Genomic DNA, 25689 nt, shown 5'->3' with positions numbered 1-25689 from the left:
AGAGCAGCATGCACAGAAATGTGAGGGAAAACATATTTTCCTCCATTAAAAGGAAAACTGTCCTTCAAAGAGGACAGAGTTTCACGACATGCCCGTTATGAATAGAGCTTATGTTCCAAAGTTCCCCATCTACAGTTTTTATATTAAGGTATCTTTTATGCAGCTGCAGTAATGGACAAGCACTCAAAGACAGGCATTGACTCTGAAAATCAGAGTGAAAGCCCCAGAATCTGAAGACAAGAAGTGGAAATAGATTGTATTTTATGGACAGAAGCAAAAATCAAACATGATGGCAATAATAGGAGAGAATCATTGAGTGTATCCCAACTCCAAAAAAAGGAACCTATTTTAAGAAGCAACACAATTTCTATGTATGGTACAAAAATAAGTACAGATTATGTTCGAATGTGAAAAATACTGTACTAGAAATAATTTCTGTAAGCTTTTAGTGAGCAAGAGTTTACCCTTCTCAAAAGCTGTCTAAATAGATGCAGATCTTTTTCAGCTTCTTGAAAGAAAGTTTCCAGTGTGACAGATGACCAAGTCAACAAGGTAAGTCCTTGCCTCAACACAGCTTCCACCTAATCATAAAGATATAATTTAATATATTAAAAAAAAAAAGAAGAGAAAAAAATTAAAACAAGTGCTATTATTAGAATCACTAACACTGCTTTTAAACCAGAATGGTGTGCAAGGGAGGTTACACGTTTCCAACAAAAAAGGTCAAAGAAATGTATGCAATTATGCAATAAAGGAAGGGGAAGTTAGTGCATACTACAGGCTCAGTTTTTTTGTTTCTCACGTTTCTGTCCAACTTTGTAGTTATACAATCTTACACAAACTCTGCAGCCTTTTGGTGTGACTACTTACAACCAAAATGGGGAGTGTTACCTAAAGAGTCACATACATACACTTGTAAATGTATGGCAAAACAAAGTGGGTTGTGGGATAGACATTCTTCATCTCCAATAAAACTGCACCTTTTGTGTAACATAAAATGCCATAGTTTAGCATTCTACACCACTGAATTTACAAGGTTAATAATTCACTCTAAACAAACTCTCATGTTAATGCCAGAGATTTGTGGAGATAAATAGACCTCAAAGACCATGTTTTTTGTTCTACTGGTCTCCTATCTCATAAGCACTAAGATTATTCGATTGTAAAACACATTGAGAATTGTATGAAGGATGCAAAGAACAAATTTTTAGTCTTAAAGGCCTCAATAAAATCCATTAAACTCATAACATGCAGATCCATCTAAATATTCCAGAATTATAGATTATTATTATTATTAAGTTATTTTAACTTATTAAGCATACTGAAGTGCATGCAGAACTACCAACCTTCTCAATATTTGGTGTCAAGAGATTTACAAACACATTTGGTGTTGCTTTACGCAAATCTTCATAAGACTGGATGAGACCCTGTTGATTATTAGAACAGGTAGTATCATGAAGAATATTTCAAGCATTTCTTTACTCAAGAAAACAATTTGTCATACAATCAAATCACCTGAAAAAGATACTGAAAGTGGCACAATGCTATATTTGAAAACAATTGTAGAATTTTCCACAGACATTACATACCTATGAACATAATTTATGGGATGTAATGAATTTGTATCATGATACCGAAGGAGGAATGAAAGCCAGTTTTGTGCATTGCATGGCTACATTTTGTATTACAAATGTAGCTTCTCTTGCAGGTAAACTGCAAAATTCTTCACATTTCTGTGGCTCACCATATACTACAAACCAGACTAACTCCAATATTTCTTCACAAAAACTCTAAAACCATGCAGTTTTCTGATTTTCAGGCTGTGAAAACTTTTTGTATAGCTCAAATTATTTCATGGCCAAAGTATACTTAGTGTGCCATTGGGTTTATGAAGTATATATTCTTATATTTAAGTATCTAGCAGCCCACACAGTACCTAGTGGGAGGTGCATTCTGCAAATTTACCTTAAACTACCTCTTATCCAGCTTTAATCTTTAGCTATAGAAAAAAAAAAAATTCCATGTTTAAACACTTCCTTTTAAATTTTTTTAAACAGCAATCATGATACTTTTCAAGTTTACCTCTAACTGCAACCTGTTTGACTTCAATTTATCTTCTATTATTGCTATCTTGACTGCTTGCTCTGGTACTTCCAGGCCCAGCTTTAACATACATTTTGTCTCTCGCACAACCTCTAGAATTTGGGGATCAAAATTAACCAGGAACTTCTCGGTTGTAGGATGACGCACAAATATCGTGGATTGTAAGGCTGAAAAGACATTCTATTATCAGTTTCTCAGAAAAACAATAGTTTAAATTCTATAATTTGTTATGAAATCCAGATTTTTAAAATTACAATATAGTGATTAAGTATGTAGGCTTACTTGTGAAATAGCTTCATATTGTTTTCAGTCAAAGAACATATGCAACCAGCTTCCATCATATTAACTTTCTGCCTTTCTTTTCATAAACTAAACAAGTCTCAGATCCAATCTTATTTGTGTCATAATTTTTCTCAGCTCAAGTTAAAAAATTATTTAACTAATTCTCTAAGGACCAGGAAAGAAACACAATGCTTGAATCTCAAACATTTCTGGGCATTAAGTAATACTTGTCCTTATGAATTATTACACCAAAAAAAACCAACCCAGAAAAAATTAAATAATACACATGGAGAATTTAAATACCAGGGTTATATATGTCTTAAAATTGTGTCACTAATGTTTATGGTCATCTGTCAAACAGCATACCAAATCTGCAATCCCCTGCATCGAAACCAAGTATCAAGGTCAGTAAGGCACTGAGATTGTATTACTGAGCCTGCTAATTGGATCATGACTAACTTGCACATTTTAAGGGTAAATGAGGCTTAGAAAAGTATCTGATTTATGTTAACTTAATATTCAACAACAATTTAAAGAGGCAAGCACATATTTAATTACTTACGATATTGTAATTTTGAAATTTCCTTCATCCATGCACTGTGATAGACTATCTCAAACTCCACCAATACATATGCAAGTTTGTTGTATGAATGAACAATTGCTTTACCTTCTGGACTTGCCAAGATATCTGAATGTTTCTATTAAAACACAGTATATTCAAATTAAAACCATATCCAAAACTGGCATACCACTTGGGTTTTTCTCAATTTAACTATTGTCTACACACAGTGTAGGTTAATACTAGGAATTATACTGACAGAGTTCTTAAAAGCTGCATCAAATATTTATGATTCAAATTTACAGGGCAATAAAGTCAGTAAGAATTTGTAAGGAATAAATACTAAATATTTAACATCAGTATGAGCAATTATTTTAATACATTGTCATGAATATCTGCAATTCGCTGTGAAATGGATACTCAGTTCTACTCAAAATTTAATAACTGAAAAATTATTGTAAAAGTTTCCTTTTTTAATCAGTAATGATATTTATACCTGTTTTCCTTGAAACAGATTTAAATTATCATTACTTACATCTGAGGGAAACAGGAAAGTGAAAACCTCTCTCACAGAGAAGTTAACTTGGCATGAGACCCTAGATGCTTTGTAGGAGAATCACTCAAACATTTCAAGAATTCTTCAAGGTTATTTTCAACTGAAATAAGTCTGTTCTATTCCAACACTACATCTTGGATCTACAACACGGGTTACTGCAGAGCAGTATAAACATACAAAGAAAAAATGTTGCTCAGCATATAACAAATGATGTAATCAGAACCAGAAACTTCATGATCACTCTACTGAGTAGGACAGTTCACTCTTGCACAAAACACCTAATTTTTTGGCACATCAACTTACATGGAAATAGGTAATTGGTTCATTTATTCTTCTGAATAGCTGTCTCACCCACAATATCCTTCCTGCAATAGGTGGCATGTTTCGAGCAAGAGGAGGGTCCTCTTTCTGGGTTTGGTAAAGCTACAGTAAGAACAAGATCATTAAACACATGTATTAAAAAATCTATTTAAATACTAAACTGTTTTCTCTGATACCACAATTTCTTCCTCTTCCCAAACAGATTAAATTCATGTGGAGTCACACAACAGTTCATGGAGAGAAACACTTGTTTCTCCCCTCATTTGGTACATGTCCAAGATGCCCACATATCAATGCTGGTACCTTTCCTGTCTCCATTATCTCATCTGTTTCTCAGCTGTGATTACTTATGACAGAGTCCTGAGTGCACCAAAAGGCATTGTGAGCCCCAGGGCTGGGGTATTCAGAATCAAGTCTGACACCTGACTTTGAAGCCATCTGCTGTGAAAGCAAGCTGTTTAATGAAGTGGTATTAGGAGAACTCTTGTGGGGCTTTTCCTCCCTTGCTTGGGAACTGGCCTGAGGAAAGGCCCAAGATGGATTGTTAACTGAGAGTTTTTTCCTTAACAGCAACACCAACACAGATCTTCAGACACATATATCTGACTATTAGATAATATTACAGGGTTTGAACTTAGTTCTTCTTGTGGGTCTACTAACTTTAATCACAATGCATGTAGATACTCCTGGATACACAGCCCATGCTTTATCTGTGCCTATGACAAGAAAAAATGTCCCCTGCTCAGTGAATGGCTGCATTATGGTAAAAAAAAAAATATACTGTACAAAATTTGTATTGACAAAGTATTTAGTCACTTTAGAACCAGCATGGCAGTAGGAGCAACTTTTTATTGGAAATAATTTGCTGGGCAAAGATAAAAGGCAATCTAATAATATCTAAGAAATAGTTAGAACTAGCCAGTAGAATCAAGACATATTCTTTGACAGAAGAAAGGAGTACTTGTACCCAATATCAGGCATGTGAGCTCAGGGTGTGGCAACACAGACTCTGATAACACAACTCTTCACGAGCTAGCATGTCTTCTTAGCCCTACCTTGTCTCTGGCACAGTCCCAACCAAAGAAATACAAGCAGCTTCATAGTGACCTTGAGAGGAGCTGGATGAGACCCTCTCAGTAAATGTACCTATTTTTCCTTTGCTTGGGAAAATACAGCTAAGGGGAAGCTACATGATTTTTAAAAGCCAGCAACGCTGCTGAAAATCTGTTCATCTAGTTAAGACAGTAGTTAGGGGTTCATGGATTGCTATATACAGTGTGTAGGTAGGGAAAGGACACTGTAAAAAGTGGTTCAGAGCAGCTTTGTTAGGCTACAGTTTTAAGTCACTGTTTGGAGGAAAAATTTTCTAATAAGTACAGAGTTTATAGATATTGGCTCCTGGTACAAACTTCTATCATTAATCTTACAAAATGTAAACATCTCAATTTTTTTTTTCAACAGTCTGGTTTTCCAGATTCCCTTTATATTCACTGAATAAAAATGGTAAATTTGGAGGACACTGCATAAAATTGATCACATTAACTTATCTAGAGTAATTCTTCCTTCCTTTCTTGAGTAGAAAAGGAGTTTGGACATCTAGCTCTGATGTGGAGGGACATTTTATGGACAAAGTAAAAGTTTACAGTCAAGTGTTACAATCAGTTGCCAGAACTTGATTCTCATTTATACTTCAGTCAGGATGCAGCACAAAAATAATGAAAAATTACTTCTTAATGAACATAAATGCAATTCACTAGTATTTTACATGTATTTTATGTTGCCACAGCATTTGATAACAACTGCTTATAAACACAAATTAACTGTGGAAGCCTTGTTTAATAAATAAATCCAAAAGGTACATGCAAGCAATGTACACAGCCAGATAAGAAAATGCTTCTTGGAATTTAATTCATGAAGGCATAACAGAAAATATTTTGGCTTATAAAGTAAAATTGTGATGACAAATGTGCCTTCAAGAGAGGTTGTGCTATCATGTTGCCCACTCACTAAGGCCTGTTTTCTGTAACAGGAAAACAGAAGTAGGATAAATTGAGAATTGAAGGTAAATTAGTGAAATAAAATAAATTAAAACTATTCCTATTAAAATGCTTGCTCTTATTTTAACACGATATTTACAACTTACTGAAAGGAAATGAAATACCTTTTTAGTAGCTTCAAGTTCTGCTACATAATGTTGAAGAATACAACCAATTGTATTTACTATTTCTTCTTGAAGGCATGACATATTCAGATTTTGAAACCTGCATTAAAAATCAATACCCAAAATAACATTTCAAAAATAATAATCGTTTTAAGTGATTTGGGAGAATATGAACATTGCATAAAGTGAAATAAGCAAAAAAATCTAGGAAATGCTTTTGAATTTAGTAAACGTTTTTGCTTTGAGGAAGTTTAAAATTTCTGCCTGGTGGATGTTTTGGTTGTTGTTGCTTAGTATGTTTTAGGCTTTTCCTTTAGTATGTTGTGTATAAATATATTCTAATGAAATTAAGAAACAATATATATTGATTGCCATAAAAAAGATAAGATATATATTTATCACAATTATGTGTTTCATTATGCCAGTAATAAAAAATTCTCATTTAGGCCCTTTGTTCTAAAATTTGCTGGGCTGTTTAAATTGTGCTAATCAGTAATTTCAAGTTTTTTAAAAAAATTTTAAAACATAGTTGCCAATACCTTTGAAGTAACTGAAGTGAATTCTGTGAAGACACAATTTTCCGAAAACAGGTACGCATAAAATTCTGTAGCTGTGTCTAAAGAATACATAATTCAGTGTGATTTTTCAGGTCAGAGATTAGCATTTTGATGATATTTTCTTAACATAGTAGCATTTTAAAGTGTTATTACTTAAAGCATAGAATAGCAGCCTTCATCAGGCCATGCTTAATATAATTAATAAATAGCCAGTTTCAGTCAAATAATCTCTATAATGTCATACAATTCTATGAAATAAACAAAATTAGTTGCAACTTTGTTCTGCCCAAAATCTGACCACATTTCTTCAGGCTAATAAACGCCTTCCACATAGATCATTCCCTCAGGTTTCATCGTATTTGTCATTTTGGCAGCAGAATGAAAATCATCCGTGAGCACTGTTTAATATATTTTACACCTTCCTTTGAAAGAAGGAGAAGGAATGGAAAAAGACTCCTTCCAGACAAACACAAAGCCCATGCTGTTTCAAAGAACAGTGCAGCCTATTCACAATCCAAAGTCACTCTTGACCAGTTAGATAGACTCTTTCCCAAGCAAGGTATATTAAGTCATAATATTACTTACCTCTAAACGTTCAACTTCTGACATGAATTTCGCAAAATCCACATCAAATTCTGTTACTTGGGGATCAAGGTTGTCATACTGTTTCTTTTGAAAAATGTGGTAGATATTTTTGAATTTAACTGCCATAATATCTATACCTTCAACTGCACACTTAGTCAGTGCATTGAAATTTTCTTCTATGGCTATCATCCTCATTATCTGAAATAAAGATGTTATATTCATGGTCACAACTAATTTTTTGTTATTTCCTCTATAAACTAAAACCCGAGCAAAATAAAATTATCAACGTCCACTCCTCTAGCTATTGCATTCACAATATTCACAAATGTTTCTGAGTCAAGTGTCTTCAATATTTGAAGCATGGTTAATTCAGCTTTCAACATCAGTTCTCACGACAAAGTAAAATAATCTTTGTTTTTCCGAATTATAAAGAGGGGTTTTTTATGTTTTACTCCTAGATCAAATAGGACAATACAGAAAAGGAGTTAAAACATGGCATGCACACACTGATGACGAAAACATCTCAAAGAATAAAAAAAACACACCCTACAAATTAGTATGTATATTGAGTAATGAAGTACATCAAAGACTCACAGAATTCCTTCTTTGAGACAATTATCTTATCCCTTGTCTGACCTTACTCTGTACCAAGAAGCGTCTACTACCTTTTCCACTCAAGAATGTTAGTTTAAAATCCTTTCACTTCATTACTAAGCTAAATGTTAAGATGACACCAAGCAGCAAATTCATCTGAAGAATTGTGTTTGGCAGTAAACATGAGTTTTCAACATCATTCAAGTAAAGCAAAAGTATGCTATTTCTCATATAATTTTAAACCTCTTAAAATAATGAGCTAAGTCTCTAAGTCTCTATCAATCAGCTTATTTCTCACAACACTAAAAGAGATAGATTTACAAGTTGAGAAGGCAATTGCAAGGTAATAGCATCAAGTATTGGGATAACTTACACTGTGGAAGTGCCTAAATTTTCTCAACAGTTACAGACTCCTTTAAAGGATGATTAAGAGAATGCATGTTGGCAAGCATCCACTTTTTTTTGTTCTTTGTAAACTGTTCTTCAGAGAAATGCTTCTTTACCAATAATGACAGCACCCAACATTACTCACTTTTTCTAATCTCCTACAAAAAGCTTCAGATTTTCCAAAAATGTACACTTCTGATACTTCCAATGCCTTTTCTCCTAGACTTGCCAAAGTCTCTTGTTTAGATTCACGGAAGCATTTCTGATATTCTTTCAAAAGACATATGCATTCCTAAAAAGTGAAGGAATAAATACCATATTCATTATGCCATGCTTATGAGTGAGTGACTAGAGTACTCAAACCTATTGGCTTTCCAAAGCCATTAATTATCATTTAATTTGGCTTCAGTCAACAGGCAACAACAACTTAAACACAGTGGTTTTCTTTCAGTATATGAAGAAAGTGTTTGCAACATACGACTGAACACACAGTAGTACAGCACAGTGAACCAGAGTGTGGAGGTGAATGGTGTTGCATCCAGTTGGCAGCCAGTCATTAATGCTGTCCCCAGGGATCAGTGCTGGGCCCAGTCTTGTTTAATATCTTCACTGATGATGTGGATAAGGGAATTGAGTCCACCATCAGCCAATTTGCAGATGTAGGTGTCAGTGTTGATCTGCTGCAGTGTAGGAAGGCTCCGCAGAGGAACATGGACTGGATATGGATAAATGGGCTTAATCCAACAATCTGCTGTCTAACAAAACCAAGTGCTGTGTCCTGCACTTTGGCCACAACAACCCCCTGCAGCACTACAGGCTGGGGGACAGAGTGGCTGGACAGTGGCCAGGCAGAAAGGGACCTGGGGGTACATGTTGATGGCAGACTGAGCAGGAGCCAGCCGTGTGCTCACATGGCCAAGAAGGCCAATGGCATCATCAGCAACAGTGTGGCCAGCAGGACTAGGGAAGTGATTCTTCCCCTATATTTTGTGGAAGATAGGAATTCAGAAACTGAGGTCTGGAAAAGAAGGTGGAAATGAAGTTAACAGTGGCAACCAGTATTACCACAGCTGCACATATTTTGCCATAGCATATTGCATTCTTTTAATTTGTTCTTAATCACAATCAGATGAAGAGGAAGACTGTCTTAACACTGCCCTTTCACGATATGCCAAGGAAATCTTGTATGGAAAGGAACTACTGTAACAAAGTCAGGGTCTATCCAAATACCAGATTTTCCATGGTAGAGGAAGATGGTACCATATCAGAGCTATACTCTCCTCCATAGCCCCTCTTCCTCAAGATGGAAAAGTGTGGAATATTAATTCCCTGGCTGCACGTAAAACAAAGATGCCAATTCCAAGGTGAGTGATAGATAAAAAGGTGAATGATAAAATAAAGCTACTGTAATTTGAACAATGCCATGGGCTAAGAATCTGGAAAACATTCAAAGCATGATGACATAAAAAAAGCCAAGTGATTTGAAGCATTGATACATATCAAGATATTGATACATATCAAGAGGAAATCATTTGACATGTAAATAATAAAACACCAAAATACAAACATTGATTTTTCCAATGAGTATTGGTGTCTCTTGATCCCAGACTCGATTCAAGCCAGCATCTGTAATGTATGCTTTACATGTTGTGACCATTTGGTTTGTAACCTAGGGCAGACAAATGGAAAAAGTTTAACAGTAATTTTAAGCTTAACAGTAAATTTGCTGTTTCACAAAATCTAATAAAATTCTCATATATATGTGTTAATACTATCAGATTTGGAATAAATCTCACTTGTGGAAATTACAGTGGCTAAAAAATATATCCAATATATACAATAAACACCCTATAAAAACTCTAAGAATACTCCCAGAAATATATTTAAGTCCCAGGACATATTTGTAAATCCTGTAAGTTCAGTAATACATAAACACAGAATGTCATCAATCAAAATTCAAGAACAAAAGAAATTTATTGAATTCCAACTATTCTTCACTTACACTCTTGTCTTTACACTTGCAGCACTTATTTAAATTGCTGTCAAAGAATTTTGTATCCTAGCAGTATGGCTTTACCTTGAATTCCTGTGGCTATAGAAAAGAAAAAACATTCTTCTACTTCTTAACCACAAAAATCCAAAGTTAGCAATGTCAGAAAGAGATGAGTATATGCAGATATAGAAGACATATCACAGAGAACAGTTACCGGTATACAATTTTTTTTGTCTGTTAAATAATATGAACAATTCAAAACAAGTGTCCTGATGATGCCACTTGGGTTTTGCCATTTTTCTTTTATATGTGCTCTGTATTTTTCACACATGTATTAGTAACTCTGTCACCTATTGTATCAGTAGCTGGATCTTCCATGAGTTTTCCATGGCCATTCCCTAAGCAGAAAGACAAAACAAATTCCAGAGCTCCAACCCCCAGGGGTACAAGGCCCCAGTCCTATCTTGGTTTCTCCTGGGAACCAAGGATGAGAACAACTCTTTGAGATATATTCTCATGGACAAAGCACAGCTAGTGCTGAGGAGGAGGGACTCCAGAAAAAGGGCTTGACTTGGGGGAAAATTGCATCACCACTTGTCCTCCTAATAGGTGATTTTTATCAATTATGCTAATTTCCAAAAAGCTATAAATGTGTACTCATCCTCATAGGGGTGAGCATTTGAGGACATCTTTCCATAGCTGCCTCTGGAGGCCTACATTAAAGATCCTCTTTTATATTATCTCCTTACTGAAATTGAGTAAAACGGTTTCATTTGCAAGCTGGGAAAAAGGCAACACTGACATGAGAGTACTGTAAAGCAGGTCTTAAGTTCCTACAACTAAAAAAGACTGGAAACCCCCATACCAAAGGGAGCCTCAAACTTTAAGAAAATTATTGACAAAGTTGGAGGTAGGACCTCTAGTGTCACTTCTAATGATCATTAAATGGAAAAAAACAGTAATTAGGGACCTTAAACCACTGGATTAAAATGCAGATTTTTCCTTGCTATTTCAAGCATAGCTTCATGTAACCAGTTTGCTATTAGCCTTTGTAGTGAAATATTCACTCCCTTATAATATTAAATAATAGACAGTAACAAGAGTAAATATACAAACCTACAAAGATCCATTATATGATAAGTATATATTACCTAATGTGATATATAGAAAACAGCCACAGCCATGAATAGATGCACATACTTCTTAGTATCCTAGCTCAAATTGAAATGTAACAAAATTTTATGCTGAATCCCATAGTGTAAGGAAACAAAAAATATTTATCTGTGTAATGAGGATCTACTGTGAATTTCTCCTGAATGTTTGGTGCAGTGGTTTAGTTATGAAGAATTTCTTTGCTATAAAACCATTAAACAAACCATCTTTGCATGCACTGAATACTTGGATTCTGCAAAAGACATTGCATATAAACACACAGCCAGTCTTCATTTACTCTTTAAGAAGGGAAAGTTTATGACATGAAATTCAATTAACTTTCAAGTATGACTTGTTCAGAAAGCAGGAGCCTTTTATCTTTCACATTTTTTGGAGGAACAGCCCAGTCAGATCGATGGCCATCTGCCATTAGGTCTTCAAAGCTGAGAACGAAAGAGCCTTTGTGGATTTTGTGATTTATCAGATTAATTCAGATCAGAACATGAATCAAGAATATTAAAAAATTAACACTGATGAACCAAGAATAAACAACATTCCTTTCAGAAGAGAAGTCTATAATCCAAGTTTAAGCCTTTCAGAGTTATCTTCCTTTCCCATGCAGAACACCAATATTTACTAACATTTTTAAACAAATGTTCTACTGATTTAAACAAAATTAATTTTTCTTCTGAAAAGTCACACAATTTTTGTAAATATTATTTTGTTTAGTATACTTACCTTTATAAGCAATGATGTAATTTTCTCAGAAGTATTGTAATATTTTGATACACGGTGGATCATTTGCACAGTTTTCATCAACTTTGGTATTCCCTGTGTCATTAATACCTCAAAGCAGAGTTTCAAGAAAAAATTTACATCCTATTCTTAGCAACTATATTTCCATTCTATTCACAACTTCTAAATTATATATTTCCCTAAGTCATATGAATCAGTCTTTAAAACATCATGGCATCTTACCAAAAGTTTTCCTATGAAAAAAGACCATGCTCAAAAAGATTTCAAGCATCAACTAACAAGAACAATAAATGGCTACACTTAATAATTGGCTAAGATTAAAGATGCTACATTATAAAATAACTGTAATATCCTATTTTGATTAACAAAACTGAACACTGATTCAAAATGTAACAGTTGCAATTTTTGTGCAATAGGAAGAATTTTAAGAATTTTTCTGAAAGCAGTTGTCTGTGATGGATGTTTTTGTTTTCCTTCAGGTAAGGCTGCTAATGTAGTTTAATTGTGATGACAATCTTTACATAAAATGTTTCATTCAGACACTTCAAAACCTCATGAAATGCCTTCAAGCATCATATCAAACATCTAAATCTTTCATATATTTTGTGAGATCAATGTTCACGTTGTTAAAATCATATTCTGGAATTACAAGTACTCAGTAGCTCAAACACTTCCAAAGTATTTTGGTGGGAGGGTAAAGAGAAAAAAAAAAAAAAAAAAAAAAAGAAAAAGAAAAGGTAAAACATTATAATTCATTAACATTATCAGGGACTTGTCAAAGTTGCAATTCAGAACATCAAGAAAGTTATTTTGGCTGTCACCCCTCAATGGAGAAGTCGTGTTCCTGTAATTAAATTTGAGTTGCAAATTCAAACTGATACTGTGAATAGACATAGAAGGCATTTTCACTTAGCAAGACTGTGAAATAAATGCTATATAGTATAAAAACAATCATCTGTGTCCATATTGTTCATCACCAACACCATCTCTGAAATGGAATCAGGAGATTCTGAGTCTATAGGTTTTCTTTTTCAACCCCTGACAAAAATAAAATGCTGAATTACTGTACTGTGTAGAAAATTTTCTGATTCAAAGACTTGAGTTAAATGTTCAGTCTGAATTGTCATATATTAACCTACTTCAGCACAAATGTCACTGTGTGGTACTGCGTACACTAAATGCTGTATTTTATGCACATACCAAATATCATCATAAATCCACATGTATGCCATTCCTCATTCACTAATATGTAAAAGAGCTGTCCATACCAGATACTAAATGCAACTCTACACAGAATGAAGATAATTGCAACTCGACACAGAATGAAAGTCTGTATAAAACAGGATATATTTAGCTTGGAAATCATTGCTTTTAAGCTGTATATCATAGAAAATCCTACCTAAATTAACTTGATCTCAGGAACATAATTAAACGGAAAATCACGTATCCAAATTGTTCCCGACTAAACAAGCCTAATTATCCTGTATTAGTAAAATTATGAACTCTTCAATGAGTTTGCACCCACTAATGCCTGTCTTTGTTCATGATGCAATGAATTTTATTTTCATAACATTTATGAAGTAGTTAATCATTATGGCCTGGTACCTGGCACCCTCTAGTGATACCTTGAAGAGCTGAAGATAAACAGCTCAGTGACTGCTTATCATACTTGCCTCTTATATATTCCATGCAATATGAGCTCTATGTCAAATATTATCAAAGTCCTTTTGCTTGCCCCCAGTTACAGTTTTGCAGTAGGACCCTAAGCTGACAGAGATTCAAAAGAAATTAAGCACTTCCTGACAGAGGGGTGGAGGCATATCAGAACAAAATGTGAAGGACTCAAAAACAAATGAGAATGAGAACTACTTTTCTGGGGTATTTACTCCTTTCATCCTATTCTGAAACAATCATAGGAAAATATACCTGTTATAATAATTCATAGTTATTATACCAAAAAACTAATATCTTGAACTAGCACTGGATGGTGTACCTGGAAAACCAATTGTCTAAATTCTGACTAGCAGGTACTTCTACAAATAGAAGCAGATAATACTGTATGCTGTATTAAAAAAATAATTTTCTCATTTAGGACCTCATAAGGTTTCACTGTTTTGTATATAACAGAAATTTTGGTACTTTAGTTACAGTTATGTGATCATTGACATATCTGTAATTTTCAGAGGAAGACATATTTGGAGATTTTTGTATTATAAAGTATGTAGCTGGTTTCATGGCTTTTAAAAATACTACCAGAAGCTTATTATTATTATTTATGCTTATTTACTAAATACATATTTCAAAATACTGTATTTTATGAAATATATAATAAAATAATGCTTCAACATTTAGCTTCACAAGCTTTTAAAAAGAAAAACAGGAAAATTAGAAATTTAAATTAGAAAAAATTACTTTAAAGCAAATATAAGGACGGGAAAATTCATTTTGCTCTGGAATTTCTATATAAATACCTATACTATGAATAAAGAATGGTGAAAGGCATACTTACAACATCAGTGGTATAAAGTGGCTGACAAACTTTTTCAAGTGTGCGTAGGTATTTCACATTATCCTTTGATTCATTTGCTGCATCTGTGATTTTGCCATCTAATTCTTGCCACATCTAGTGGGAAAAGAGTACTGTGAAAAACTTCATAGTGAACTATTTCTTTAATTTACACTCACTTGCCAGAATTAAACTTTGGTAAATGAGTTTTTAAGAGGCAGCGTCAAAGCAGGCAATAAAAGTTAATTTATTGTATTTATTACACATATAATGTATGTTATATTCATTTTTGGCTGTATCTCTGAAATGTCTTTTTCTTTGTCTGGATACATTCAGCACACCAGCAACATACCTAAATTTTCCTCTTTTAATTCTCCTTGGCAAATCTCTCTTAGATGAAATTAAAAAAACAAAGAATAATCTTGATAGTAAAATACAGCATAAAAAAGAAAAAAGTTACCTTTAGCATTTTAGAGTGTGCAACTTTCAGAACATTAATAACAGCTTTACAGTTTTGTCCTTTGATCTGTTCGATAATAAAGTTCAATTTAGCAGATGTGTATTTCCAGTTCTCCAGTTCCATCAGTGGACCTGAATCCTTAGCTTCTCTCCTTAACTGTTTGCTCTCAATCAGAACCTGCAACCCAATGGAAAAAAAAAAAAAGAAATCAAATGTCTACTACAGCAAATTGACAAGTCATTATAGAGAAGAAACACTCTTGAGGAAACTCACTTAGAAAGGAACAAGCTTGCAGTTACTGACACACAAAAATAGTTCCCATTTGGAAAAGTTTTCTAAGCCTGAATTGCACTTAATCAAATTCTTAAATTGAAATGAGGGCAATTAATACATGTGTTCAAGTGTCATAGCCTGAGTGAATATCAGCATATACAGAAAAGTCTTCAACCAGAACCTATAGATCAAAATGCACCAAGTATAATTTCATTAATGAAAGTATTAGATAGCAGTCATAAATTTATCCATTTGTATGTTGATAAATGTGCAATCAGCTCTTTTTACATGTCATTTACATTTTTATTCTTGTGAGCTAAACACACTAAATACAGTATGCCATGTAAGTAGAATATATCCCTGCCTACACAGATTCATATTCTGACAAAGGACTCTCTCTTTTTCATGGAACTTCTCAGACACTAATATCTTGGGTAACTGAGACCTTACCATGCAAGACTTACACAGGATAAAATATGCCCTTCTGGACCTGCTCATAAATCTTTTTCAGAGCAGTATTTCCAACCAAAAGTGGCAGCAGAAACCTAACAGCTGATGTACAATTAGGTATACTCTATATATATATGTGGTCCTCACCAGTGTCATAAGTCCATTCTCTTCTTACTATTTGTGTATTAAGTGTTCAAAAACTCTTTTTCTTGCTAGACTGCAAATTCCTTAAAATCTACTTAACTTCACTTGTGCATGGAAGCAGAGTGCTTCTCTTAATTTGGGTGGAGATGTAACTGAAGCCTTTGGCTAACTTCAGGCAAGTCTTACACATAATTGGTAAATTTTATCCATATTTATGCTGAATTGATGTGCTAAAACAGCAACTTACATGTTCAATTTGTTTATACCATATCGTAAGTACTTCCTCTAGCTGATGAACAGTGTCATAATTGTCAGCAGCTGCAGTTATTTTATCAAAGGTCTGGAGTTCAGAAAAATCAATGTCATCTACTTTTTCCAACTCAACTGTTCCTTCAATGCATGCTGCAGCACCTGAGAAAAGGGCAATTACAATATATAACCAATTAAGATTTAAAACAAATTTCCACCACACAAAGCAATTTAAATTTGAAAATATACTTCTGCAGTCAGTATTGTTTTGATATAATAGCAATTGACTGCACTCACATAAAGCAGAAATATCTAATTTTAAATGCAGTGATACTCCTTAAAAGTAATGTGTCACTATTTTCTTAAGAAAATAATTCACCCATGTACATATTATGTGAGTAATTAGTATTTTTATTTTTTCCTTGCAGACTCAGAAAAGTTCCTTATTGATGCATTACTGCCTTTAAATAGAAATCCTTAAACAGAGCTCCTATATGTTTCCTAAATGCAATGCTTACCTCCTAAAAACGAAATGTAATTGGTAATTGTTTCCACAAAATGCTGCTTGTCTTTTGTATCCTCTTTGGACTGACCTAAATTACCCCAATTACTTGTTTCAAGGATAGCAGGGAGAAAAACCTTTTCTATTACTTCTTTAACACCAGGTAGCAGTCCATCAGTGGCATCCAAAACACCAAAGGAAACTTCCTGCAGTGCAAAAATATTAAGGCTATCAAAGCAGTAACTTACACTAGAAACAGTATTATAAGTTCAACACATTTTTATAAATGAACTACAATGTGCCAAACAAAACTTTAAATTAAAGAAAGATCATTACATAAGACACCTACAGTGTGCCCATAAGATACTACTTTCAATAAAAAGGGAAGTCAATAATTATTTAATAATACAGTTTTAAAAAGCTGTCCAGTTATGCTTTTGATACGAGTTATTTATCTATCACACAATTTGGAAATTTTTAAATTGTAGAAATATGTCCTCACCCACAATTAGGTACTAATTCATGAATTGGAAGTAGCAAAAAAGACTCTGAATCTCCTTATCTGAAATTATTTTAGAAGAAATTATCTGACTAAATATATATTATTTTGAGTTCAAGTTTTTCCTATTCTCCAAAACAAAACCTTACAAGGTCAACTATTTCTAATATTCCAGTCTTTTAAATGTCCTTCAAATAAGCAAGTATTAACATACATCATGTGACAAACTTCCTAGAACATAATCTTGCCTTTCCTCATCCCTTCAGCATTTGGAAATAATTGTGAAGGAAAAGCAATATTTATGACTAGTACTAAGGTGCTTCATAAAGACGGACTTTGTATCTTCTAATAGCATTTTTCTCTTTCACCTTCTTTGCTCTCAAAAGGAATGGAATATTTTAATAAGAAATATAAACCAAGTAAACTAATAATGGATTTTCTGTCGGAAGAATTTGAAATAATTCTAATTAATACTAATTAGCATATGTAAATGAATACTAATTTACATATTTAAAACCATTAGTAATCAATTTACAGTCCCTTAAGCTCTGCCCAAATACTATATCTAGGAACATATAACATATAGCTATGAACAATAATGAAGCCCACACTTATATAACAATTTTTCTTGTAAAGCAGAAAATCTCATGCCACACAGGATAAATGCATATTTTGTATTTGATTTATGAAAACACCTAAATCAGAAAGGTACAGGTAAACTTTTTGTCTCCTGATAATTGCAATAAAGTCTTGTCAGTGTTTCCTTGTAGTTCAGAGATTTTGAACACAATTAAAATATGCATAGCAGCTTTAACCTCTTGAAAAATATCAAGGAGAATGAGAAGTTAATGTTTATTTCTTTAACCAGAATCCTGTAAGACACTAAATTCACAAGCTTTTGCTGAAGAGATACAGCTATTTGTTTTTTACCCAAAATGGAGAGCAAAGCAGTTACCAGCAACTTCAGTTACATGACAACAGTAAAAAAAATAATGAAACAAAAAATAGCTGATTATAAAGCTTTTAGTTTTTAAAACATATGAGAGAGTACCTCATGTATAGTTTTTTCATTTATGGACGTGTCATTCTTATAGCGAACAAAATATAAGCATAGTCCTATGAGCTTGTCTGGTGACCTCTCCAAATAAAATTGCCAAATTTTATCTCCTTTTTCAACATTTGGAATTACCCGACCACTCTCTGAAAAGGAATTTCACAGATATGACTCTTTTTAAATGAGGGTATTATAAATTGTTTAACATCAATATAAGGAAATAAAATTGACCATATAAAACACTTATTTTCTTCAGAGAACAAAAACCAGCATAATTTGTAGCTGTAATTAATCACACTATTAGAAAACTACACCTACATGTAATGTGTATCTTACAAATCTATTTGGGAGCTTTGTAATGCACTGAAAAGGGAATTTGCTCAGGCCCATAGATTGAAACAATTTGCTAGTGATTAAGGTACTTTGTTTTCATTTATCCTACTAAAAAGATGTCAGGTCTAAATGAGAAAATAGAGACAATGAAATGGTCTCAGGTTCTCTGGGGTTATATTCCTATCCAATTTCATAGTTCAATATAAATAAGTAACAGAACAATATTTGCAGTAATTAGTGAATCATTAGGGATTTCAGACATTACATTCTGATTCTCTACCACTCATGTAAAACCTGAAAATTTTCAAATATTTATAATAAATGCAAATTCAGAGACAGGTTTGATGGAAGCCCTTTCTAATGAACTGCGAGCAAAACTCATGCATGAAAAAGTCACAACCAATTCAGTATTTCAGGATAACACTTTTAATACTTTTTATTTCTTCCAGGAATGGCTAAAATTGATTTTTTTTTTTTATTTTCCCTAAACAATTTGATTTGAAGCAAGCATTTAAAATATGAATTTGTTGCCCTCAGAGCAAAAGTTGCAAAATTCTGAACAGGCAAAAGCATATTTTATTCTGAGAAATCTCAAACAGAATGAACGAAAGAATGTACTGTTACATGTGCCTATATTTTTATTGCTAAACATTTACCTATTCCTCGTGCACTTGTTTCTTGATAGTAAATTATCAATGATTTTCTTCCTCCCTTGGCAAAAAAGGAATCAAAGGCATCGAACTGTTAAATCAAAGAGTGAACACGTGTTACTCAAAACATTTTTATGTGCCTTTAATATGTACAAAAGTAGTTTGACCATGCTGCTGTTTAAGGTTTTGTTGGCATGCAATGTTTATCCTCAAATCTTGTGAGAAGATAGGAAGTGTCCATCTGGAGGACTCAGCCATGGTAGTGAGATCTCCTTTTTCCTCCTCATCTGAAATAAAGGTCAAAGTTAGCAAGCATATGTGGAGATGCATCACTTGTTCAGGGACAAAGGATACACTTCTAGTTGTGGTGTATTTCTTATGAGCATGTTTTTTTTCCCCCCCAAAATAAACAAATAATAAAGCTGAATCAGAAGAGTGATGGGAAAGGGAGTGACATCCAGGTGGACAGAATTTAAAGCCACTCTTGTGAGAAGACAACACTGCCTGAAAATAAAAGAAGCAAGCCAGCTCTAGAAGTGCATTTCACTATTGTTAACAACACTAGTGAATAATAAGGTTAAAACAGAGAAAAATACATTAAAAAAGAAAAACCACTCCCAAAATAGTGAAAGAAAAAATCATTAAAGTGCTGAAAATGTAGTGACAAAAAGCAGGAAAAAATTCAATACTACAAGAAGCACTTCAGCTTTTGAGGAAGAGGAGGACAAACAGTAACTTTGGGGCTTGTATGATTCTACACAGGAGGTAAGATTTGAGCTGTCCCAACAGCTAGTGAATCTGTAAAGAGCTGCTGCTTCAAGCCCATGTGGTTCTCACATCCATTGTGTGGATATATATTCAGGTTAACACTTCGAAGGGCAAAATCTAACTCATGGATATCAAAGACATCAGATGTTTATGGGAATTTATTGAATGACAATTTGTTGAGGGACAATGTTGACACAGCCCCAACACCCTAAAGTGTTTATAGATAAACTAAAACTGGGAATAGGAAAATATGCCACCCTTAAAATTTTTCTGATGGTCCTAGTGACAGCCAAAAAAAAAAAAAAAACCTCAACCCAAGCAAACCCAAACAAAAGTAAACAGAAAAACCTAAACCAAAACCATATATTAAAAAAAAAAAAAAAAAAAATAATCCCCCAAGAACTCAAAGTTTCTCAATTTCTCAAGTGTTGGGATTAATCAAACTTAGTGTAGAACAGCAGTTTCACATGAAATCAGAATGATTTAAAACAATGTATCTTTTAGCAAATGTAAAAAATGGGCAATACTTAGCAAACCTCTATGTTGTGTAAGCAGGAAAAAAAACCCAATGAGGTGAATTACATTTTATGATACAAAAATATCAATAAACAAACAAAATCAAAACAAATTTGGATTAAGGCTAAATTTGGCTTGTAACTGTAGAAATGGAGTTCTAAGAATTTATTTGTTTTATCAAAGGAGATATTATCTGGCTGAGTTTTAAATGCTAAATCAAGTCTCTCTTAACAGACAAAAATAACATCAATCAGATGAAGCAACAGTCAAATAACACTATCAGAGAAGTTAAGTAATATCTTCTTACAACAGCCATGCTGAGTTTTGATAATCTACTAAAAGTACAATTTAACTGTTTCCTCCCATTTGTTTAATCACTTTGAAACTTCATGAAAGACAACACGACAGAGACAAAAATAATTAAAGCTTTCAGAGGTTTCACAGGTTTGATATCTGTACACTCTACAAACCCACTTAACCCAATCTTTTAAACATCCAAACATAAATAAAAAGCTCAAAACTTAAATTGCTTTGTGAGTCTTTCAGACATTTTTGTAGCATTCAAATGGTGTAGGATTGATCTTCCATCTTATTACTAGCATGCTATTTTTCAAAATGCTTCTATAAGTTACAGATTTTTGCAGAATCTTCGAAATTTCAGTGAGAAGTTGCCTAACAAACAAAAGTGAATGCAATTAGAGCATAATAAAGTCAGTCTGAGATGGATGAAACTGTTTGGAATGAGTACATGTGAAAAGAAACACTTTGGTCAAAATAACAGCAGTATTGATATTTTCCTAGAGGTAACAAAGATGAAGAGGCCACAATCAAAAACCTCAGGAATGTTTGCAAACCTTCCAGGAAACTCGGTAGAAAGATTTAGTCAGGTATCCTTTTAGATTGATTGTGTGCCTTAGTAACCACATTCTCTGACAGAAACAATCAAAATGATGGATAACACTTCCTATCAAAGGGGTAATCTGCCACGTATTTTAACTAATAATTTAAATCAACAGGAATACAGAACTGACTCACCGAAGGGACATCCAATATCATTTCTTCCACAGCTGACAAGTCTAAGCCTACCCTGGCACTGAGAGCTTCAAATATATATCTATATGTAGCATTAATTTTTGCTCTTCGATCTTCTCTTGCTTTTTCATATTGAATCTAAAATATTAAACAAGACTTTCAAGATAAAAATACACAAAGTAATCACAATGACTTGCTACTAATGCTGAAATCTAGTGTCTTGTATTTATAGCTGCAAAATGCCCTAATCTTTAAAAATACCTAAATTTTCAGAGGCTAACAGAAGAACAAATTATTAAATCACTGTAAGATGTGAAGTCAAATCTGAGGATATGTCAAGGATAAACAAACATTGAGAATAGCACAGTTAGATTTTATCATTTTTATGTGACACTAACTGGTTTCCTTGTTCACGATCAAAATTTCAGTTTATTAAATTAATACTGAAAGGTTAAAACATCCATTTAAAATAAAGTATCTAGGGTGGGTAAATAATGCAGGAACTAAGCTGAGTACAGCTTTGCTTCAATGTAAATTATTCAGTTAATATCTCCTGCTTTTCACTTCTATTACTTTAAAATTTTAAAATATTACAAACATGGAAAGAAATACTCACTTTCTGGCAGAAGTAATTTAGTAAAATAACTCAGTCTAAACAAAAATAAAATAAATAAATAAAACATTTTAACTAATGATTAAGATAAACTGAATTTAATAATCTGAGGAAAGAATCAGAAACCTTTCTTGCTTTGTAACTTTGCAGGCTCTGAACTCCACTAGGACGGTAAAACTTATTCAAACTTTGACTTCCAAAAGAACGAGATGAAGAGGAAATGCTCCCTAATCGTTGAGCAGTTTGAGAAGGTCTGGCTATATCTTCTCCAACAACCGAAACTTTTTTAGTATTTTTTGGTGCTCCTGCCATTCTAAAATCTGAAATTCAAAAGAGAAGATTATGTCCATAACCATCCAGATATTTCAAGTCTACCTTTTCAAGAAGACAGGAGCATCACCAAACTGACTTCCCAGGTGTATAAATTTAATAGCCTCATCAAGCCCTCTTCTAGTTATAAAAATGCCAAGCATTTATATACACTTTTATGATAGGTTAAAATTGTCAAGATGAAGATGGAAACATTTTTCAGAACAATTTTTTATATACATGCCTTTTGTGGATTGAATGCCTCTCTATATAGCAAAAATGTTTTAAACTAGAAATCATTTCAGTGCATATCTGATTACTGAGAAATACAAATTGTTTCAAATATGAATTACTTATTTAAATTTTAGTTTCTAAAATATATACCCAAACACAGCAACTGAGCTTACAAAAGTACTTGCATACAGAAATTGCTATTCTGCTCAGAGTACTATTACAATAAGGATCAAGATAACTATCAAGAATTCTTCAGTAGTTCATATGAGGCCTAAGGTCAGCCTACCACTGCTGTAACTGTATACTCTCTTAGATACTATTACCTGATTGGGGAAATAAAAAATCAAAGGTGAGGCTGACATGAAAAGCAACACCTGAAAAGTAACACCTGGTAGTAAATTACTAGCTCCTTATTTTTGCCCATGTAGTAGGTGACAAACAGGCATGAAATCACCTGCTATAGAAAGTGTTCATTTCTTTCTTGTAGTAAAACTCAAAAAACAAATTTAGGAAAACCACAAAACAAAACAAGTTAATTAATTATATTTATTTCTTTTTCTTCATGTTTCCATGACTGGCCTGGTCATCTACAAGGTTAGCAGCAGAGGTGCTTTCCCTCTTCATTATTCCACTCAAGTGGAATAGGTTGGATGTTAATTTCCTTGCCTTTTAATTGGTTTGCTTTTAGCTGATACTTTCCCCTAAAGCACAAGATCAGAGAGCTTTTGCAGCTTCCTTTAAAAAAAATCCACAAAGACTGTATTGCATACTGGCATCTTCTACGGCTCTCCGAAATCTATACTCAAGATAGCTGGTGCCTCAGGTGAGATTCTCACGCTTTTCAAAAACCTGCATGAGCTCCCTCTGCCCACCGGCTGGAATAACAAACTTGCTTTTATGTCAAAAACTCCTTTCCTGCCCTCCAGGATGCCCCAGACTTTCTCTACAGGACCTGTTCACTCAAGGAAAGTAGGACTGGCTTCCAGCATGCAGCATCTTAGGAGGATGAAGGAAAATGAGAGAGAGGGAAGAAGTGGAGGATTCCCGGACACTGAGCATTGGGAATACAGCCTTTCGGCTCTTTTCTGAGCAGCTGAGCTGCCTTCGCACTTCAGCCCTGGCAGAGAGGTGCAGGCGAGCATCCTCACCGACCTGGCCGGAGCTGGGGCTCCTCACAGGGCGGGCATCGGGGCGCGGCCCCCGGGCACAGCAGCGCCACCGGCGCTCCCCTCGGCGGGCGGTCCGCACAGGCTCCTGCCGGTTCGGCGGAGGGGCCGGTACCGGTACCGGGAGCCCGTAACCGGCGCGGGGCGGGCTCGGGCGGCGGCTCCAACGCCCGCCCGGGAGCCGCGCCCGCGGGGCTCAGAGCGCGCTCCCGGCGCTCGCCCGCCGTGCCCGCGCCTCGGGCGGCCAAAATCGGACCCCCGGAATCCGAACCGACACTCCAGCGTAAAGGTGTCGTGTACCGGGATCCGCTCCCGCCCGCGGCTGGCGTGGTTCAATGTGCCTGTGGAAGTTACTTGGGTAGCGCAGACTGAGCTCTACGCTGCGAAAATGCTTCGCATTCGATTAAAAAACGTGTGGAGTTCTAATTTTTCCCATTCAATCCTGGTTTTCATTCTGCGTTTTTGAAAGAAATATTACCCTTCTCTCTTAGGCCTGAAATGATATTTTTATACTAAAGGACAGCGCTTAACTCCAGAGGGTGAAGAGACGACTGAAAGAGAGCCTCAATGTGCATAAATATTGAAATGGGGGTAAGAGGGGAGTGCCAAGAGGATGTTTCCAGAATCTTCTCTGCGGTGCTAAGCAATAGGATAAGGGATAAAAGGCAGAAAGTGATGCACAGGAAGTTCCACCTGAATATGAGGAAGTTCTTAATGTCAGAGTGACTGAGCCCTGGAACAGATTGCCCAGAGAGGTTGTGGAGTGTCCCCCACTGGAGATATTCAAAAGCCATCTGGACACAATCCATGTACTTTGGGATAACACTGCATGAGCACGGAGATTAGAACAGATCCACTGTGGTCCTTTCTAATCTGCCCAGTTCTGTGGTTCTGTGACAAGTGCCATTTGAAATTTTTTCCCAGCATCTGGAGGCCAAAGCAGAAATCAACCTCTGTCAACACTAAACCAAGGCTGCCATGAGTATTATAACAAGGCAAGGCCAGGATTCCCAAGCAGCCTGATACTGCCATGACTTACAAAAGCAGTGCCATTCCAGCAGAGCTGGGTTATCAGCTGTGTCTTCTCTGGCCCTAGTGTGGCACCCTCGGCTTCCCAGAGGCAACAGGAGGGACGTATTGTCAGTTCACCATAGGACAACCTCATATCCATACCATTTTTCAGCTAAGTAATGCCACAATCAGAGAAGCTCCTTCCCTTTGGTCCTTATATTGTCCTGAACTCGTTACCTTTGCAGCATCAATTCACACACTGAAACAAGGTATTTCTATTTTTTATTCTAGTTTGCTCAAAACAGGGAGCTGTGTGGTAATGCACAAAGTGCTGGCTTTCCAATAACCAAAACTTTACAAAACTTTATTTATAAATTTCAACAAACAAAGGCATCAGCATTAATTGATTACAAATTACATAACTTTGCTATTAATTAGTGTTCAACCCTGTATTTGCTAGTTGTATCTCTCACTTCTATTTCTAATTAGTCCAGAGGTGCATTTGTTCCTTCCATTTGAGTCTGGGCTCAATGAGTCAGTGGTCACGATTGCCCATTGCTGGGATTGCGTTTTTCCCACGTACTGCTCAGTTTTGCTGACTTTTGCTGGCTCTCTTCCAGACAGCCTATTCATTTCAGTATTGTCTTCTTTCCTTAAAACAGAGGATTAGCCAAGCAGACAACACTCACAATGTAGTTGCTAAGTCATAACCAGATATGCACAGTTGTTAGTATGTTAGTCAGATAACTACTGACTAACAACAAAACAAAACCAGAAAAGTTTTATTCAGAGCTTGAGGGGCTCGCAATGAGCTAGGGATGAGCTGTCAGATCTCGATCTGTTCCCACACCTTGGCAGCATCCTCGGGCATCCTTGCGAGGGGCGGCCCGGCGGCGGGAGGGGCGGTGTAGGGC

General features: G+C 34.9%; 1 protein-coding gene across 1 annotated transcript in view; it reads right to left on the bottom strand.

Moving 5' to 3' along the window:
- DNAH8 (dynein axonemal heavy chain 8) overlaps nt 1-23884 on the bottom strand; it is a 111263-nt gene extending 87379 nt beyond the window's left edge. Inside the window, exons 1-20 of the mRNA XM_079298932.1 lie at nt 23751-23884; nt 22182-22375; nt 21446-21580; nt 19133-19217; nt 18141-18289; nt 16607-16796; nt 16087-16250; nt 14973-15149; nt 14516-14629; nt 11989-12096; nt 9673-9774; nt 8251-8397; nt 7125-7322; nt 6522-6598; nt 5983-6082; nt 3804-3923; nt 2948-3083; nt 2083-2270; nt 1347-1427; nt 465-581 (exon numbers count right to left, since the gene is read on the bottom strand). Coding sequence (XP_079155058.1) covers nt 465-581; nt 1347-1427; nt 2083-2270; nt 2948-3083; nt 3804-3923; nt 5983-6082; nt 6522-6598; nt 7125-7322; nt 8251-8397; nt 9673-9774; nt 11989-12096; nt 14516-14629; nt 14973-15149; nt 16087-16250; nt 16607-16796; nt 18141-18289; nt 19133-19217; nt 21446-21580; nt 22182-22367 — 2574 coding nt within the window. The 5' untranslated portion in view covers nt 22368-22375; nt 23751-23884. The remainder of the gene's footprint in view (nt 1-464; nt 582-1346; nt 1428-2082; nt 2271-2947; nt 3084-3803; nt 3924-5982; nt 6083-6521; nt 6599-7124; nt 7323-8250; nt 8398-9672; nt 9775-11988; nt 12097-14515; nt 14630-14972; nt 15150-16086; nt 16251-16606; nt 16797-18140; nt 18290-19132; nt 19218-21445; nt 21581-22181; nt 22376-23750) is intronic.
- Between the last annotated feature and the right edge of the window lie 1805 nt (nt 23885-25689).

The sequence above is a fragment of the Erithacus rubecula genome (assembly GCF_903797595.1).
Source record: "Erithacus rubecula genome assembly, chromosome: 2".
In the NCBI taxonomy this organism is placed as follows: Eukaryota; Metazoa; Chordata; class Aves; order Passeriformes; family Muscicapidae; genus Erithacus; species Erithacus rubecula.
This window is presented reverse-complemented; position numbering and strand designations above follow the sequence as displayed.